General features: G+C 40.8%; 1 protein-coding gene across 1 annotated transcript; it reads left to right on the plus strand.

The window, feature by feature from the left end:
• The first annotated feature begins 502 nt into the window (after positions 1-502).
• On the plus strand, positions 503-13,948 carry commd1 (copper metabolism (Murr1) domain containing 1). The gene is made up of 3 exons (XM_071917066.2): positions 503-677; positions 2,630-2,920; positions 13,518-13,948. The coding sequence occupies exons 1-3, from the start codon at positions 504-506 to the stop codon at positions 13,623-13,625; spliced, it is 573 nt and encodes a 190-aa protein (XP_071773167.1). The 5' UTR covers position 503; the 3' UTR covers positions 13,626-13,948.
• Positions 13,949-17,899: the final 3,951 nt, after the last annotated feature.

Genomic DNA, 17,899 nt, shown 5'->3' on the forward strand with positions numbered 1-17,899 from the left:
CAAAAGACTAGCAAAACGTATAAGTTATCTTATAAAGTAAAACAGTAGCAATGTTGAACTGTGAGTAAGTTTATCATTCATCCGCTTTATCTACTTTCATTTCATCAATTTCCTTGTTAAATGATATATTATTAAGCTGACAATTTTACAGTTGGATAAACATTTGACATTCCTACCAATGCATGCTAACATAAAATCACTCCCTCTGGTGGCTCGATTTAAATAATGTTAGCACTGAATAATTTATTATTGTTTGGCTATGTTTTACTACTAACGTTAAAAAAAATAAAATAAAATGCATCCTTACCTTCTCAAACTCTGCTATTAACTGAATCTTCGGTCAAATTAAGAGTAATCTGCAAGAAACAACGGAAAAACTAGCGGCGGGAAAATTGTTTCCGCTCTGTAAAACTCCAACTCCAACAACGCCCCGCTCGAGACGCCGTCCAGCTGGCCTGACGCAGCTTCACGTGACCCGGATCACGTGACCAGAACAGGGAAACATGGCGGATGTCGAAGCAACGAAATCTCTGAGCGGTCTGCTAAACGGTATAGCTCAAAAAGTATATTACAATAACGCGGAAATTACAGAGGAGCTGCTGAAAAATGAACTGTACCCCGACCTGCCGCAGGAGGAGTTCCAGGCCTTGCATGAGAAAATGAAGGGGCTCCTAAAGGTAATAAAACACTCGGAAGACTTCAGAAATCTATCATACATTATTGTAATATTGCCCTAAATATTAAGAAACAACGAGCTTTTTTTCTTTTGCAATGTCTTATCTGAGTACAGTTAATATAAAACCTGTAGTGCTGTTGAAGTAAGTGGCTGTAATGTGGTGACAATTACTAAAACAAACGTTCCTTACCCATAATAATAATATGACAGTATTTATGCCCAAAGGAGAAATTCTCTTCTCTCTTGCCCCCCTCCACAGAGAGGTCAAAGGTCAGAGCAGCAGCCCTGGAGCTCGTAGTTCAGTGTTTTGTTCAAGGACAACATTCATGTATTCATGTGTTGTCTACTCTTGTCAGCCTCGCCTGTCGTCAGCAGGGGGCAGCACTAACACACCTGTCACCACTCTGCTTCTACTTATCACATTTTAAGTATTTATGCTGATGCTTTTATCCGGAGTGACTTACAGTGAGGTCAACAGTAGAATAAGCTCCACTTCCTAGATCACCAACATTACAAGCAACCAAACATAAGGAGGTCAAAGGTCGCTAGATGTGTCAGTTCAATGCTGGCTCATTATAAACACTGTATATGCTTCTTTACTGTTATGAACTATTGGTGCAGTTTCAAGAGTGCTCTGTTTTATCTGTTTCAAAGAGGCTGGAATACAACTTTTAGCTGGGTTGTAAGGCCTAGGAAACAGCATTAAGATGCCAAAACTCTCCTCTGAAACCAATACTAATGGAATTGGTATAGGTGGGTTGGTTGATCCAGTCAGTGTGGAAATGCCAGTACATCAGTTCTGCCAATTTCCCAGCTCACGAAGTTGTAACGTTACTAGTAATGTTCCGTATCGACTGTATGTGTGAACGATGCCAGAACATTAACGGCACAAGCACTATCCATGTATTTTTGGTCATTCTATTTTCTTTTCACAAACAGAAATTAAAAAATGAAAAACGAATGGTGATTTGATTTTAATTTAAAAATCCACAACTGAAAAACGGAAATAGAAGGTATTTTTCATTTTCCCGGTCAGAAACGGCAGAATCAACATTTATAAAGGACTTGATTTTCCTTTTCTTCTTTGTAAAACAGAAAATAAAAAAGAATGAATAAAGAAAACAATAACGAAAAAGCCCATTTTGGGGTCTGAGAGAGAAGCCGCTGCTGTGCGTCTTTCAGCTGAGAGAGAGAGAGAGAGAGAGAGAGAAGGCCAAAACCAGGTCTAGTCGAGACTGAGACCAAGAGCAGAACCAGTCGAGTTTTTTTTCTGAGACCAAGATCAGGATAATCTGCAGCTCTTTTGAAACTGTTAGAAAATGCCATCCAGTTACTTTATATTCACAATGTAAACACAGTGTGGAGTATATACTCAAGTATATAACAGAGACTCACATCAAGAAATCAAATCAGAAGAATAATAATGTTTGGTCTCGAGTGTTAGGCTTGACAAATATGGATTTTTGAAAACTGATCTTGGAATTTTTTTTGCATTAAAGCTGCTGATAGCCCATTCTATGCTGATATTCAATATCTTCAAATGTGACAATTTTCATGGCAAAAATTACACATTTTATTTATTCTATGCAATAATAATAGGATAATAATAATAACAACATTTTTACACATACTTGGGTGGAATCTGATCAAAATGTCTTGTTATCAGTTCTGTTTAAGGGCTTCCCATACACAACCAGTTTAGTGTTGATCAGTTCTACAATAAACATTTTATCAATCGATCTGCATCATATCCATCCTATCAGAGGAGGACAACACTTATTTACTTTAATTAAAAGCCAATACGGGTATCAATATCGGTCAAACCCTGGTGTGCAGAATAACACTGCTGCAGCTAACCCTCCTCCCCTCTTCCTCCTCTCCTCCTCCTCCCCCCCTCCTCTCCTCTCCTCCTCTCCTCCTCTCTTCCTCTCCTCCTCCTCCTCCTCCTCCCAGTCCATCGCCACAGCGGACATGGACCACGGCCAGCTGGAGGCCTTCCTCACAGCCCAGACCAAGAAGCAGGGCGGCGGGGGGGTGAGCGCCGAGCAGGCCGCCGCCCTGTCCCGCTTCTGGAAGAGCCAGCGTGTCCGAGTGAGGGAGAGCCTGCTGGGTCAGAGCCGCTGGGAGCCCGGCCTCAGGGGCGTCTCCTGGAGGGTGGACCTGCAGACCGCCGCCGGCCGGGGGGGGGCGGCCCACAGCGGCCCGGTCGCCCTGCTGGAGCTGGAGCTGGGCCGTGCGGGACAGGTGAGACCCTAACACTAACCCCTAACCCTTCACTGGTCCCTCCGAGGCTGGGACCAACATCATCTCATAAAAATTCATGAAATGAGCACGAACTCTGAAACGCAGATTTACATGTTAAATTACGTTCCTCCACCATGAATTGGATTCTGTAACAAAAACACGGATTGGACACGACATTTTTAGCTAAAAGTTGGCTACGGTTAAGTTTAAACTTGTTCTCTAATTTATTATTTTATTTACTATTTTTATTTCTTTCGCTCCAACCTCACCAGATCAAATTCCTCGTATGTGTAAATGTACCTGGCAATAAATCTGATTCTGATTCTAAAACAACTTTGGTTAAGGTTTGGGTTGCTGCATTTCGTCTCTTAACCCTGAAAGTTTATGCTGAAGGAATCGATAAGGGAATCGATAAAGATCAGATCGATAATGAGAATCGAAAATGACACCAGAATCGGTAAAATCTTAACGATACCCAACCGAAGACCTTCATCACATGTCATCCTATCTCTTCTCTGTCAACTATCTAATAAAAAAAAGCCAAAATGCCCGAAAAACAATCTTAAAAAATGAAATGAAACGTCCTGTAGGTTATTGTGCTGTTGATGAATCAATTAGTCAATTGACATAAAATTAATCGATTAGAATTTTGATAATCGATTAATCACTTTAGTCATTTATCAAGTAAAAATACCACCCGTCTTGCTTTTCATAAAAAAATATGACGTCCTAACTTTGACATACTAAGTTTTCAACCCAAGAAACATCCAATGCTGAAATTGCACCACGTGATTTATTATTTTATTTTTTTGTAGTAGAAAGTCTGGAATCCATTTATTGTTTTTGGGGAGGAATGGAGGGAGGTGGAGAGTAACAAGGCGACTCATAACATATTATACTGAACACTGACGGCAGCACAGTCATGACCACCCAGGAGATGAGGTGGTTTTGGGGTTGGATCGGTGCGGCGGCAGGCCTGGTTCTGGATGTGACCGGATTACTGGTGTGTTTTAATGAGCCTGGATCCCCTGAGGAGACTAAATTTACTCAATCTGGGTCCTGAGCTGAAAACAGTTTCAGAGCCTCAGAGGAGAGAGGCTCTGGGTCATGTTGATGTGGAGACTTCTACTCCAAAATACAAATCCATTTTGGGGGAAAAAATATTATCACCTGAAGTCAGGGTGTGAAATTACCACCCGCTAAATACCGGTAAATGTGTTTTGGCGGTCACTGACTGGTAACATGTTGAGACATTTTAATTCCTCTGTTATATACAGCCTTTGGTCTTTGCCTGTTCTCAAACTTTGTCCCTGCTGGCCACCATATGCTCTCTACCGTGAGCCAATCAAATCAAAGCAAAACAACAGCTCTTCATAAAACAGGCTACTGATTGGCTGTCTGTTGCAGTGGCTTTACACAAAGAAGTAGCAACCAAACTTGTGCACACTTTGACATATTTCCATGAAAAATTCCATACTTGAATGAAAAATATGTATTATTTTGGCCAGTAAAAATGACTCTTGGCAGGTGAGTCAAAAACTGTATTTCGGACACTGCCTGAAGTTAACAACAACTAATCGAACAATTAATCGAAATTTTATCGAAATCGCAATATGGCCTACTGCAATTTTCAAATCACAGGAGGCGCAATATTTGTTAAAGGCGAAATGTGTGTCAAAATACCATTTTAATTTAAATATTGTCGTGCTGCAGAGATGTCCTGGCCTACACATCATATTCTACAGACTTAAGAAAACATCTTTGTTTGGTATAGATCCCCGCAAAAATCACACCATAATCACTTTAATACGTTTTTCAATGAAAATGAGAATAATGATGTAAAAATTATCATTCCCTCTAATATCGCAAACCATATCGCAATTGCAATATCAGTCAAAATAATCGCAATTAGATATTTTTTCAAAATCATTCAGCCCTAGTTAAAACCTAGAAGATCCAGGCTGTAGCAGTGCTTCTGTCTTGTCAACCTAGGGCTAAAGTTACCTACTATCCATTAAAAACACCATAACCTTTCTTTAATTTTGTGGTATGACTCATGTTTTACGCTAAATTGTGTTCACTGCACCTTTTAAAAAAATGTGTTTAAAAACCTTTTTTGAGCACATCAAGTCATGCCGCTTTTTAAATTCACACTACCCACATCCACAATGTGACCATTGTTTTGTTATCAAAGAAACCGTCCACAGATAAGCCATTATCTAGGCCGGGTGATACGTTTAGTCTTGGTGTGCCATGCATTGTGTTTTGGGTGTGACACTGTCTACTGCTGCTGTCTGGTACTGCTGTCGTCCACGGCAGGAAACTAACATTTTTTTTACATCCCAAAACCTGCCAGCTAGGTTCACTGTTTTAAGTAGCTTTTTAGAATAGAATTCAACCTCCAGATGATGGTTGGTTAGCTGCCAAAGTGACCAGTAGAGGAGAGAAACTCACAAGCCACAAACAAAACTAACCATCATGTGGTGTCTTGTGCTGCTGGCTCCGCCCATTTAGTTTGGTTTCAGCTGATAATACTGGAGGCTTCTCTTCTCAGTAAGACTGGCAGGAATGATTCCAGGCAAAAAGGACGGTAAACAATAACTTGATCTGTGCAGCCTTAGATTATGAAATGTAGGATATATTTTTGTCCCGCAGTTTATTTATCATCTCCAGCAGAGGCAGTGGGTTATTTGCATTTCGTGTTTTTTTTTTAAACTGGTATTCAGGGAATGTTTGCTGACCGTGTGTGCTCTTGTTTTTTATTTTTAGCAACACTTTACTTCACATTCATACAGTTACGCACTTCTGGGTCAATCCACTGGAGCAGCTGGGGGGTTCAGTGCCTTGCTCAACGGCACGTCAACATAGTTGCTGAGGGAAGGGAAACTGTTGCTCTCTTCTGTTTCCCACCTAGTTTTTCCCAGCTGGTTTAGAGATTCAACCATCCAGCTGCAAGCCTTCCACTCTTATTTTTAGGTTACTGTCGAACCATTTGTTGACTCCATAACCCAGTAGTAGTAGTAGTAGTAGTATACAGTACCGTAGTCTATATAATATATTCATTTATCTGTAAATGCTATTATGACTAGTAAACAATATCTGGTACAAGCCTGCCACTGCACACAGAGATTGTAGTAAGTTTTAGACCTGGATCGTGTAGATTGTTTTTAATTTCAGCCGGTGTGCGGTAGAGCGTGATTAGTTTAAGAATTATTTACCACTACTTTGTTGTTCTATTTCCATGTTCATAATGAAGTCAAATGTTGAAATTCATTTTGCTGGGAAAAATCAGGGGAAATTACATTTTCCTTATTTGGTTTGTAAAATCTCTGTGGAAGCCAGGGGCCCAGATGTCCCCAGTGGATTATCCACTGAGTGTCTGAGGGAAAGTGTGTGTATGTGTGTGTGTGTGTGTGGAGGGGACTGAGAAAGCATGCAGCCCGCCAACAGACCCCGCCATGGGGATCAAGCTCAGGTGCAGGTCTGGGGTCAGCTTCCCTCACAGCAGAGGTCTTTCTCCATCTTCAGGCAGTATCATCTTTTAGACCTCATTCAATTTACACCTGGAATAAAATGCGATATCTGTATCTGAATCTGATCAATCGCATTTACACCTGGTGTTTAATGCGTTCTCATTGTCCGCACTGTGATCGGATCTCATGTTTTGCACACATTATGCAAAGCAGGTGGGGAGGTGACATCAGACCCTAACACGGCAGGTGTCACTGCACAGCCTGGATTCACCTTTCCTTCACTGCAGAAGAGCTCGTCTTCTGCCGCTGTGTAGCGGGAGGCTTGGCAGGGATGTTTCTGTGTTTGTATGATGTTTCTACCCATAGTGATAACATTTCATTCATGTTTTTACTAGGGATGCACCAGTGTTTTTTTGAGGCCGATACCAATATCCAATATTTTCCCGCCCATATCAGCCAATACCGATATGCATTTTTGTAACAATCTTAGTACAAATGCAGGTGCAGAACAGCTTTTCAGACATGTTAATCTTAAGATAATGTGGTTTTCAAACAAAAGACCATGTTAGTTTTATTCTGTTGCTAATTTGTGACAAGTGAAAAGTGACACACTCCAAAAAAAAAAAGTTCACACAAACGACCAAAATCAACAAAATATCGGCAGTAAAAATAATATCAGACCGATAATGATATTGCTTTTTAAAGCTGATATCGGCTTGATCTACCTGTGGCTCTCACTAATGAACACACACTGTAGGGTTTGCATTTCCACCTGGCCCAAGAAACTCCTCCTCTTCCTCATGCCTCTTCAGCCCATCCTCCTCCTCTTCCTCCTCCTTTTCCTCTTCCTCCCCTCCCTCCTCCTCAACATCCTCCTGTCCTTCCTCCCCCTTCACCCTCTCCTCCTCTTCCTCTTCCACCCTCCTCCTCCTCACCCTATTCCTCTTCCCTTTCCTCCTCCTCCTTTTCCTCTCCCCCTTTCTCCCTCCTCTTCTTCTTCCTCTGCCGTGCCCTTTCTGTTTTAACGTAGCTCCCGGGTTCGTTTTTAGAGTGTATGATAATCTAATGAAGAGAGGAGCGTGGCCTAGTTTCCACATAACACCACTTCCTCTGGTTCTCCTCCAATCAGCAGCTCCTTAGAGACTTGCCACAGAACGGAGGGAAGATCTCACTCCAACTTACTGAAATAAACTTGAAGAGGAAGGGGAGCTGAAGTCGACGTCACCTCCAGCTCACAGACTCCAGCTTTAATTTGCAATGCAAATTTTTTTCTGTTTCAAAGTAGGATTATAACTTTCAGCAGTTCAGTAACTTGCAAATTAGTATTGCTTACAAAGAATGAAAGCAGTCTGGTCTGTCGTTTTAATGCAATTTAGAATATCACTTGACTTATGCCTGTCTTGTGGTTACACTTTTCTTTAAGAATCTGCTTCTAAAGCTGAACTTGAGTCGTCTGTCAGCAGCCATAAAACTGCTAAACATACAGGTTTAATTAAACATATAGGTTCAACAGGTGTAACTTTGGACTCGACTGTAACGAGAATGAATGCCTTAATTAGTTTTTTGTTATCTTCTCTGTCCTTGGGCTCTTAATGGGTGATGCATGAAGTCAGTGGAAGAGGCCCAGCTAACATGAGATGGTTTGCATGTCTGTTTGTTAATTAATGATGAAAAGGGTTGGGAGCTGTTGAATCTGCATGCTAGATTCAACAGCTCCTGGGCAGCACATGCTACCTGTTGATAGTTTTCTGTCTGTCAGCCATTAAGCGATGCTGTTAAAGGGGAAATTCTGCCCCATAGCACATAGATAGGGTTGTTGATCAATACAAATCACTCAACGATTACTGATTGCTGGGAGATTGTCTGAACTTGATCTGAACACCGACTTTTTGGGAGTCTGGCCCGTTGGTCTCCTCAGCCAATATGTGGCAAGAGGATTAGCACCAAAATCATCTCTGTGTCTCTGGTAGATAACTCTGTCTGGTCTGCATGCTAATGCTTTAGCATACAGTATGCTAAGTAATCACTGGCAACTAGCCTTAGTGAGAAAATGAGAACTCATAGCAGCTCAAAGGCTGAAGGTTAGTTCACTTTATTGACATGCGTTTAAACCTGCCAGGCTTGTTTAGGGGATTGGTAAAATAGACATAAAATGTGACAACAAAGGAAGCACTTTGAATGGCAGGAGATTTCACTTCCCATGAGACTTTGAGTGTAATTTGTTTTGTTTACAGAAAGTGAGTGAAGTTAGAGTAGAGCTATAAAAGCCAGTACCAACTTTGGATTACTGAAAGGTTTATCTTCACTTTGGATAATGCAAATCGCCGAATATCTTGTTCTAACCCTAATATATCCAGTATCTGCTCACATCCAGTTGAACACATTAAGCATTTGCTCGGTACAGTGATCTATCTGATGCTGTCGTTCCAGTCAAATCATCTGTGGAAGTGAAGCTGCTGCGTGTCTTGTTGAGCGTAGTCTATTAGATTTCCTCTGAAATTACACTGAGAAGCCAGAGACAGAAAAACACAGGGGAGAGGATCAGGAAGGCCGCGTTCTGCAGCGGAGAATCAGCTTTGACAAATTCCCACTGTACAATAAAACCTACGACTGTTCAGGAAGAAAGAAAGGGGGTTGGCAGGTGTTGGTTATGCACCGTAGTGATGGGAAGAATGATGCAGCAGCGTTGGTTTGCTGTCTGTTCTTGTTGTTTTTGAGACTGATTGCAGTTCTTTTCAGCTGCTTGGACTTGAAAAGTAGATCAGGTCAAAACCCTTTTCCTCAAAGTAATCAGAGTAGCTGTATGTAACCCACCACCAAGTGACCCCCGACCATTTGAGGGTCCAAGTCTATTCTAAAAATTTGTGATGGGACGTTATATCTAAAGTCAATATATCACAATATAAAAATGTGACAATCCGTATCGTGGGGCAGAAAAATGAATGGTGATATCAGCTCCATGTTATTCTGCTGTAGTAATCACTAATGAGACGCTTGACCATCACAGTTTCACAAGCTCTCCATCCAAATTATATTATTGTCACTTTGTAATGACATTTTAAAATTGTTGTTTACATTCTAGCAAGCCAATGCCATCGCTGGAAAGATTTGTGTCTCAGAAATAAACAGAATTCTGCACAGTCAGACTTTGTTGTCATTGAACTTTTATTTATCACATCGTATCGTGGTTGTATTGAATCCTGAACCACATATCACTTATCGAATCGTATGGTGAGATAAGCAGATCGTCCCATCCCTACTAATGATCTAGTTGGCTGGTGGTTGGTTGAACTGTGGAGTTTTATTGACTGAAAAGTAACTTTCCTGTCCTGGTGAGGAGTTGTCATTGGTGTGTCTGGTCCTGCTGACATTCATGTCAGCTCGTCCCTCAGGAGTCTGTCTTGTCCCTGTTCTCTACCAATGGCAGGGTGGGGGGGTGGGGTGGGGTGGAGGTGGAGGGTGGGGGGGTTCTTCCACATCTGAACCAGTCTGCAGGTCCCCTGGCACAGAGAACCAGGTCAGCAGACGAGAGCAGCCGCCCTTAGTGTGCTGTATTACTACTATAGGGTATACGGACTATTATTAGTCAATTCTATTCAAAACTAATAATAGCCTACAGAAGCAGGCAGAGGAAGTGAACCCCCCCACCCCCCCCACCCCTCCCTCCACTCCCTCAACAATTAACATCAAGGCGTCCTTGAGCAAGGCGGTTAAATCCCAGTGGAGCTGCTGAGTGTCCGGCAGCAGGAGACGCTGGTTGTACTGGGCAGCTCCCAGGAGAGAGTGTGAGTAAGTGTGTGAATGTGAAGCAGGGTGTTGCTGAAAAATAGTATGCATGCTCAGAAAAAACACCTCCATGGATAAATAACATGGAAATAGTAAGTTTGTTTTAACAATGAATTACCATGTCTGTGGTAAAGCCAGAGGTGGAAAGAATTTACTCAAGTACTGTTTTGAGGTTCTGGCACTTTCTACTTTTCCTCCTCTACATCTCAGAGGGAAATCTTGTTCTTTTTCCTCCACTACATTTATCTGCCGGCTGGAGTTACTAGTTACTTTGCAGAATAAGATTTTACACGCAAAACATACGATAAGCTCATAAAATATGTTGCATTGTTAGAGTTTAAACTCCCCAACAGTATATGGAGCAGTTAGACCGACAACATTAAAATACTTCTGACAGGTTCATGCTTCAATAATTTAACTCTCCGACAGAATGACGATTTTTACTTTTCATACTTCTGTACATTTTACTGCTAATACTTCTATACTTTTACTTAAGTAAAATTTTGAATGCAGAACTTTTAATTTTACTGGAGTATTTTTCCATTATGGTATTGCTACTTTTACTTTAAGTAAAGGATTTGAGTAGTTGTTCCACCACTGAGTAATGCACAGTAATATAGTCATATTTGATATCCTCAAAGTTATATCTGATGGGTTGAAAGTAGATAGTAAAAATACTGTGTTAGTCTCTGCAGCTAAATGACATTTCTAGATAATTCACTACTGTTTAACTGTAAAGCCCGGCTCCAAGCAGGCTGAACTCTAATTTCTTTACCCAGAACTTCTGTTTTCATGACCAGTATAGGCACACAGGAATATCTGTTACACTGAGGCTCTAACCCTTGCACTCTTTCAAATTGGTTGTATAGTTTGTGATCAAGGAACTGAAGCTTATCCTACTTTCGCACTTATTGTGAGTCACTCCAGACAAGAGCGCTGGCTAAATGACAAAAACGTGAAATGTAAAAATGAGATGTGCCCCTTCTCCGTGCCAAGAGATACTCCTCCAACCAAACAATAGACAGTGGAAAGAGATGATCGCTGTATCCATGGTAACCAGGAGAGGGATCATCGCGGAGAGACGTCCATTCTTGGGAACAATCGGAGGGAACAAAGACGGGGACAGATGGGACAGTCTCGTGTCATGTCTGAATTAGACTTCATACATTTTTAAGTAGCATGTAATGAACACAGTGCCTGTCAGCGTCACATGGCTCTGTGGACGCTGCTCTGTTCCAAAACAAAGACTTAACCTGAAGAGAATGATTGACAAGGCTGGAAATTACCACCAGTCATTAGCCAAGTGTTTGCTGTGGTTGTGGTGTTAGTCTGCCGTCTCTGGCACTTACAAGTGGTCTAAAAATCTAGTTGGTTGGTTTAAAAGTCTAGTTGGCCGGTCTTAAAGTCTAGTTGGCCGGTCTTAAAGTTTAGTTGGTCGGTCTTAAAGTCTACTTGGCTGGTCTTGGCCGGTCTTAAAGTCTACTTGGCCGGTCTTGGCCGGTCTTAAAGTCTACTTGGCCGGTCTTAAAGTCTACTTGGCCGGTCTTAAAGTCTACTTGGCCGATATAAAAGTCTAGTTGGCCGGTCTTAAAGTCTAGTTGGCCGATCTAAAAGTCTAGTTGGCCGGTCTTAAAGTCTAGTTGGCCGGTCTTAAAGTCTACTTGGCCGGTCTTAAAGTCTAGTTGGCCGATCTAAAAGTCTAGTTGGCCGGTCTAAAAGTCTAGTTGGCCGGTCTTAAAGTCTAGTTGGCCGGTCTAAAAGTCTACTTGGCCGGTCTTAAAGTCTAGTTGGCCGGTCTTAAAGTCTACTTGGCCGGTCTTAAAGTCTACTTGGCCGGTCTTAAAGTCTAGTTGGCCGGTCTTAAAGTATACTTGGCCGGTCTTAAAGTCTAGTTGGCCGATCTAAAAGTCTAGTTTGCCGGTAAGATCAGATTCCCTGTCCCTGGTCCTAATACTTAGCATTGTCAGCGAAAGAAAACAGGCCTAAACCTGTTGATGATGAAAGGTTCCCTTCACTCACCCTAAAGAGCACAGGAAATATTTATATCAGATCCTCTGTATTGGTAAATGGATAAAATCAGGTATAAAATCAGGAAGAAAAAAATAACTGGGTAATGAAGTTTTTTTCACAGAATGGATGCCTAGGGGCCTCAGTCCTTCTCTCTCCTCCCCTCTCTGCTGGGACACTCGTCAGAAAGGTCTCCTTCAGTCTGGTGATGTGGGAGTGTGTCTTTCTGAAAGTCCCAGAGGGAGCGGCAATAGAGTGATGAAAACAGAGGAACATTTCAAGGAAACCTTTTTTTTTTAAATGTCAAACTTGGATGGCGACGCTGCAGGCAGACTGGAGCCACAGTGACCTCCACAAGTATTTGGACCACAACATGTTTTTTGGCTCTGAGGTCTTATCACTTTGAATGTTAAATGAAATAATAACGTTCTTTGTATTTCTCCGTCGCCTGACCAACGCCTGACCCCGCCCCGCCCCGCTGGCCACATGCTGTTTACATGTCGTCCCTAGTTTCCTTTGTGGTAATCTGTCAGTGCCTGTTTTTTTGTTGTTGTTGTTTTTTTTTGTTTGTTTTGTCTCCATCTCTGCTGCTAAGCGCTCACTGCTGTGGTGTTTTTGCGCTGCACTTCCCAGAGATCCATTGTCAATCAAACAGTGCAGATTTGCTAAACCAAAACACTCCGAGTCGCACATAGTATTTAAAACCCAGAGAGGAAGCCAAGGCTGCTGGGTTATTTGTTCAGAGGCAACAGGCAGACAGGACATCAAATAAGAGAGAGAGAATTACTCTTTCAAATGTCAGAGGATAAGATTAAAAGAAGTCATATAATTATTATTAATAATAATATTGTAGGGATGGGACGTTCTGCTTATCTCACGATACAATTTGATACGTGATATGTGGTTCACGATTTGATACAACCAGGATACGATGTAATAAATAAAAGTTCAGTGACAACAAAGTCTGACTGTGCAGAATTCTGTTTATTTCTGAGACACAAATCTTTCTAGCGATGCCATTGGCTGCTAGAATGTAAACAACAATTTAAAAATGTCATTACAAAGTGACAATAATATAATTTGGATGGAGAGCTTGTGAAACTGTGATGGTCAAGAGTCTCATTAGTGATTACTACAGCAGAATAACATGGAGCTGATATCACCATTCATGTTCCTGACACAACATACGGATTGTCACTTTTTTGTATTGAGATATACTGAATTTCGATACATCGTCCCATCACTAGAATACAAGTGTTAACTGAATGTCTCTAATGTGATGTAACGTCTTCCTTCCCCTCACGGTCCGTTCCTCTTCCTCTCTCCTCCAGGACTCGGAGTTTGTGTGTCTGGAGTTTGATGAAACCAAGGTCAACCAGGTGCTGAAGAAGATGGCCGACATCCAGGAGAGCATCGACCGCGTCGTCCAGCGCACCTGAGACTGTGAGGCACCTGCGGCGTGACTCTGACGGAGAGACTGTGACTCTGTCCTCCGGCTGACTCCGTCTCTCTTCCTGCGGCCGGGACGTTTCCTGCCTGCTGCCTGTCCCGTCTGGACCGCTTCCTCTCAGTCCACAGCGTCAGACAGGAACAGGAACCGCTCAGAAAGCCTTAAAGACTGTGAGCTCCACCGGATCCAGCATGGCTTCTGGACCTTCCTACAGACTCAGAAAGGCCATATTATTGAAGAGATTCCCCCTGATACATGTGCATTTAAAGATACAGTCTGGAGTTTATTGGACATTTGGATATGTTCACAGAAAGAGTCGTTTAGATGGAACAAGATCTGCTTCTTTCACCCATCATAACTGACTGTTTTACTTCAGTGTTTCCAGTAGGGTTAAACTGATATATCTGATATTGGCCTGTTATTAAATATCAGATATTGGCCAGTCATGTCATCATCCTCTGATATGATGAAGGTTCCTCCGGACCACAGCTACAGAAAAACAGTCTGAAAAACCTGACATGACATTTGATTTTCTTTGCATATTTTATGTTTATGTCCCGCCCAATAATCCTGCACAATAACTCCAGAACAATACATAGAAATAGAAACTTCAAGAAACTCTGATAGAAACTTCACACAGACACCACAGGTTCTCCCTGTGGAGTCGATGATCTGGTTAGATTTTGGGGAACCTTGCTGCATACATTTGCATATTAATGCAGAAAAACTGATTTTCTTGAAACCACTAATGCTTTAAAGTACAGAGTTCAAATTAGGTTTTTTTTTTTCATGCCAAAAAATTCCAAGTATTCAGTGTTTTCCCCAGAGTTTTCTTCTCATCAGGGTGAAAAGCCTCTGAAACAGCATTTAGAGCATCATGGGACACTAAAACTCTCCACTGAAACCAGACTGATGAAATTCTTTTAGTGTCAGCAGCTCTTTAAGGCAGAGAGACACCACACCTGTTCACTGGTAGAGACACTCTGGGAGACATTACTGCCTTTTTAAATGAATTAATTTACAGAAAACATTACTGAAGATTTAAATGAATAAAAAAATGTCAAGTTTTCTGTTTTTCTTTATCTGTGATCAGGAGGAACCTCCATCAGATCAGAGGTGGACGACACTGACTGACTGATATCTGATATTTAATAAAAGGCCGATATCTGCTATTGACAAACTGATATATCGGTAGGACCCTAGTTTGACCCTTATAAACCTCCCATAGGTCCAGGTTACTGTTCCAGTGTTGAGCTGCCGGACCCCAACTAAGCCTGTCTGGACATTATTGTGACCTGATACTGTATATAAAATATTCTTACACACAAGTTTTGTGCAAATGAAATCCAAGGCAGTGTTGTGATTCATAAAATAGATATATGCCAAAATGAGAACACTGAATTTTCTCCAATCTTGTGATGTTTATCAAAGCTAAAACTAAACTTGGCATCATTGTCATGGTATGTGTGCCATAAATATAATTACCATTTGTGGCTTTTGTTTTTTTCATCATATATTTTTAAATGAATGTGTGATTGAGTTGAGGATAAAGCTGAAGAATAAATGAATTAATTAATTAATGAATGAGATCCTTTGTATCTGTTCTGGAGCTCCAGACCCCGGAGATATAAGTGGTAATCAGGTTGAAACCGCGGCTCAGATGTTAATATCTCTTCCCATTATTGCATTGTAATAAACCAGTGTAGACTTTGAATCGCTTGTTGGAATATCTCATAACCTCGGCTACTAATCTTCTTGTGCAAAGTCTGCTTGTTGTTGCTGTTGCCAGGGTGGATTCTGGGTGGGGAGACGGACTCCCACAGCTTTGATAAGAAGGCAGAGTTGGAGTCCCGCCCTCCACTGACCCTCCAAGCTAAACCCAGCTAAACTCAACTCATCCATTCACTCAACTCATCCTTTTCATTTGTGAAGCACAGTACCAGTTAAAAGTCTGGACACACCACATTTTTCTTTATTTTTTACTATTTTTCACATTTTAGAATAATAGTAAAGACATCAAAACTATGAAATAACACAAATGGAATTATCCAGCGACCAAAAAAGTGTTAAACAAATCAAAACTATCTTATATTTTAGATTCTTTGCCTTGATGGAAAGGCAAAGGCTTTGGAAGGAAATTCATACATAGGATCAACTTCACTATTTATATTTGTCTAAGAAACCACACTGAACCAAAATGGAGGAAAGGAGAAGTGCTCACTAATATGGATTTAAACAAACTTGTGAACAAAATTTGAGAGAAATAAGCCTTTTGTGTGCATAGAAAAAGTCTTAGATCTTTTATTTCAACTCATGAAAAATGGGAGCAAAAACAAAAGTGTTGCATTTATATTTCCGTTCAGTATAATTTCAAGCATTTAAGCAGAAGCCTTCGGATCAAAATGGCTTTAGGAGAATGAAAAATATCACAGTACATTCAATCAGGTGGGTCCAGACTTCTCACTGGTAGTGCAGATTTCCACCTTTTTATGGTTTTACACATGAAGAGTTTGAGTCCAGAATGAGATCTCCAACATCACTCCTCTTCTTATGATTATAAAGCACAAAATTGAAATAAATAATGTCACTTTTTAAAGGATAGTGTAGGTAGCTTAAAGGAACAGTTCACCCCAAAATGGAAAAACAAAGAAGTGAGGTAAGTATAGAAGATTTAATGGGGTCAGTCTGGGTCTTTTGGACTCTCAGTTCAATGGTTTGGATACAAATCACCTGGATTATGCTGCACCAGTTGTTTACAGAAATTTGATGGTGATTATATGTGTTTTTCAAACTCTAAACAGCCAGGCCTCCTTCATTATAACTGTTTGTTAGAAGGCTGAGGTGGAACTGCAGTCGCAAACTAACCAGTTAACAAACTTAATGACAGGATTTATGTTTGTGGAGGAAATTACACTATTATACTATTCTATATGTCTTTAATGTCTGTACTGTACACTCTTTGTATTATTATGAGAGCTCATCTCTGTGTGGAAATGTACAGACTGCTGTTCAGCACATCTCTCATGCCTTTGACCTGACCTGAGACAGATAAGACAGTGGCTGGTTGAATTGGTCCTTGTTTGCACTGGAAATCTTTTATTTCCAGAACCTGGCCATTCTGTTCATCATGTATGAAGCATGACACCGTTTCTCAGTTGAATGCTGCCTCTGTCTTCAGTCATTTTCCATTCTCCACCAGTTTGAGGTTCTGACCAGAGAAGGCCTTGAGTGTCCGGTTGTAACTGGATTTTGTCTTGCACAGATGCAACCTAATCGCATAATGTTTCAAGTATAAGAATGTGCCAGACTTCTCATGACTCAGCTGTTTCTACTACACGATTATAAGAAGGGTGGACGAAGCTCATGGTTTCGCTCTTTGTCTCACACACTCGTTGTGTAGACATTGGCCTGCTTGCAAGCATTAAAGATTAACAGAAAGAAATCTCTCAATTTCCAAGTCTCTTTTTATTATTACGGAAATTTCCACCACAATATTTATATAATAATTTAAATTTTGGGGTGAACTGTTCCTTTAAGTCTTTTACAGACTGGACCCCTTGGATTTTAGAGATACTGAATGATGATTTTCTTCCAATGTGGATATATAGTATAACATTTTGGAATAGATCTTAGCTATAGTTTAAAGTATACATTGTTGTTTAAAGTATCACACTGATAATAATAATAAACTTTATTTATAGAGCACTTTACTTAACACAAGTTACAAAGTGCTTTACAGGAATAAAACAATGAAAACGAAATGAGAATAAAAAGAAACAGCACAATTTAAAAGAAATGCACAAAGAAGGTTGACATAGGAGAGGCTATAAAATCTAAAAGGCGATCATAAACAACTGTTATCAAGAGATTTACAACGCAGATAAGATACCAAAGACATGAGACAATAGAGGACGCTTTGACCCCAGACACAAAAGCCTTAGAAAACCAGAGAAAATCTAGGAAGTTTTACACACATTTTCTTCCTCTTTGTTTTGACTGATACTGAGGGAACTTTCACATGCGATTTTCTGATCTTTCAAAAGCGTTCCCATGCTTTTAAGCCCATAACATAAGACACACACACACACACACACACCATTTCTCTTTGAGTTTTATCTCACCTGAAGATTTTCTGCCAATGAGTTCCTGTCAGCTCTTTGAAAGACTATTTTGGTGACTAATTTACTTTTTATTGGTGTTTTTTTTGGTGTTACCTGCAGATGTATAAGTATGATGTAGAAGTATAAACTTGGGTAACATTTC

Source organism: Centroberyx gerrardi, chromosome 3 (assembly GCF_048128805.1).
Source record: "Centroberyx gerrardi isolate f3 chromosome 3, fCenGer3.hap1.cur.20231027, whole genome shotgun sequence".
Classification (NCBI taxonomy): Eukaryota; Metazoa; Chordata; class Actinopteri; order Beryciformes; family Berycidae; genus Centroberyx; species Centroberyx gerrardi.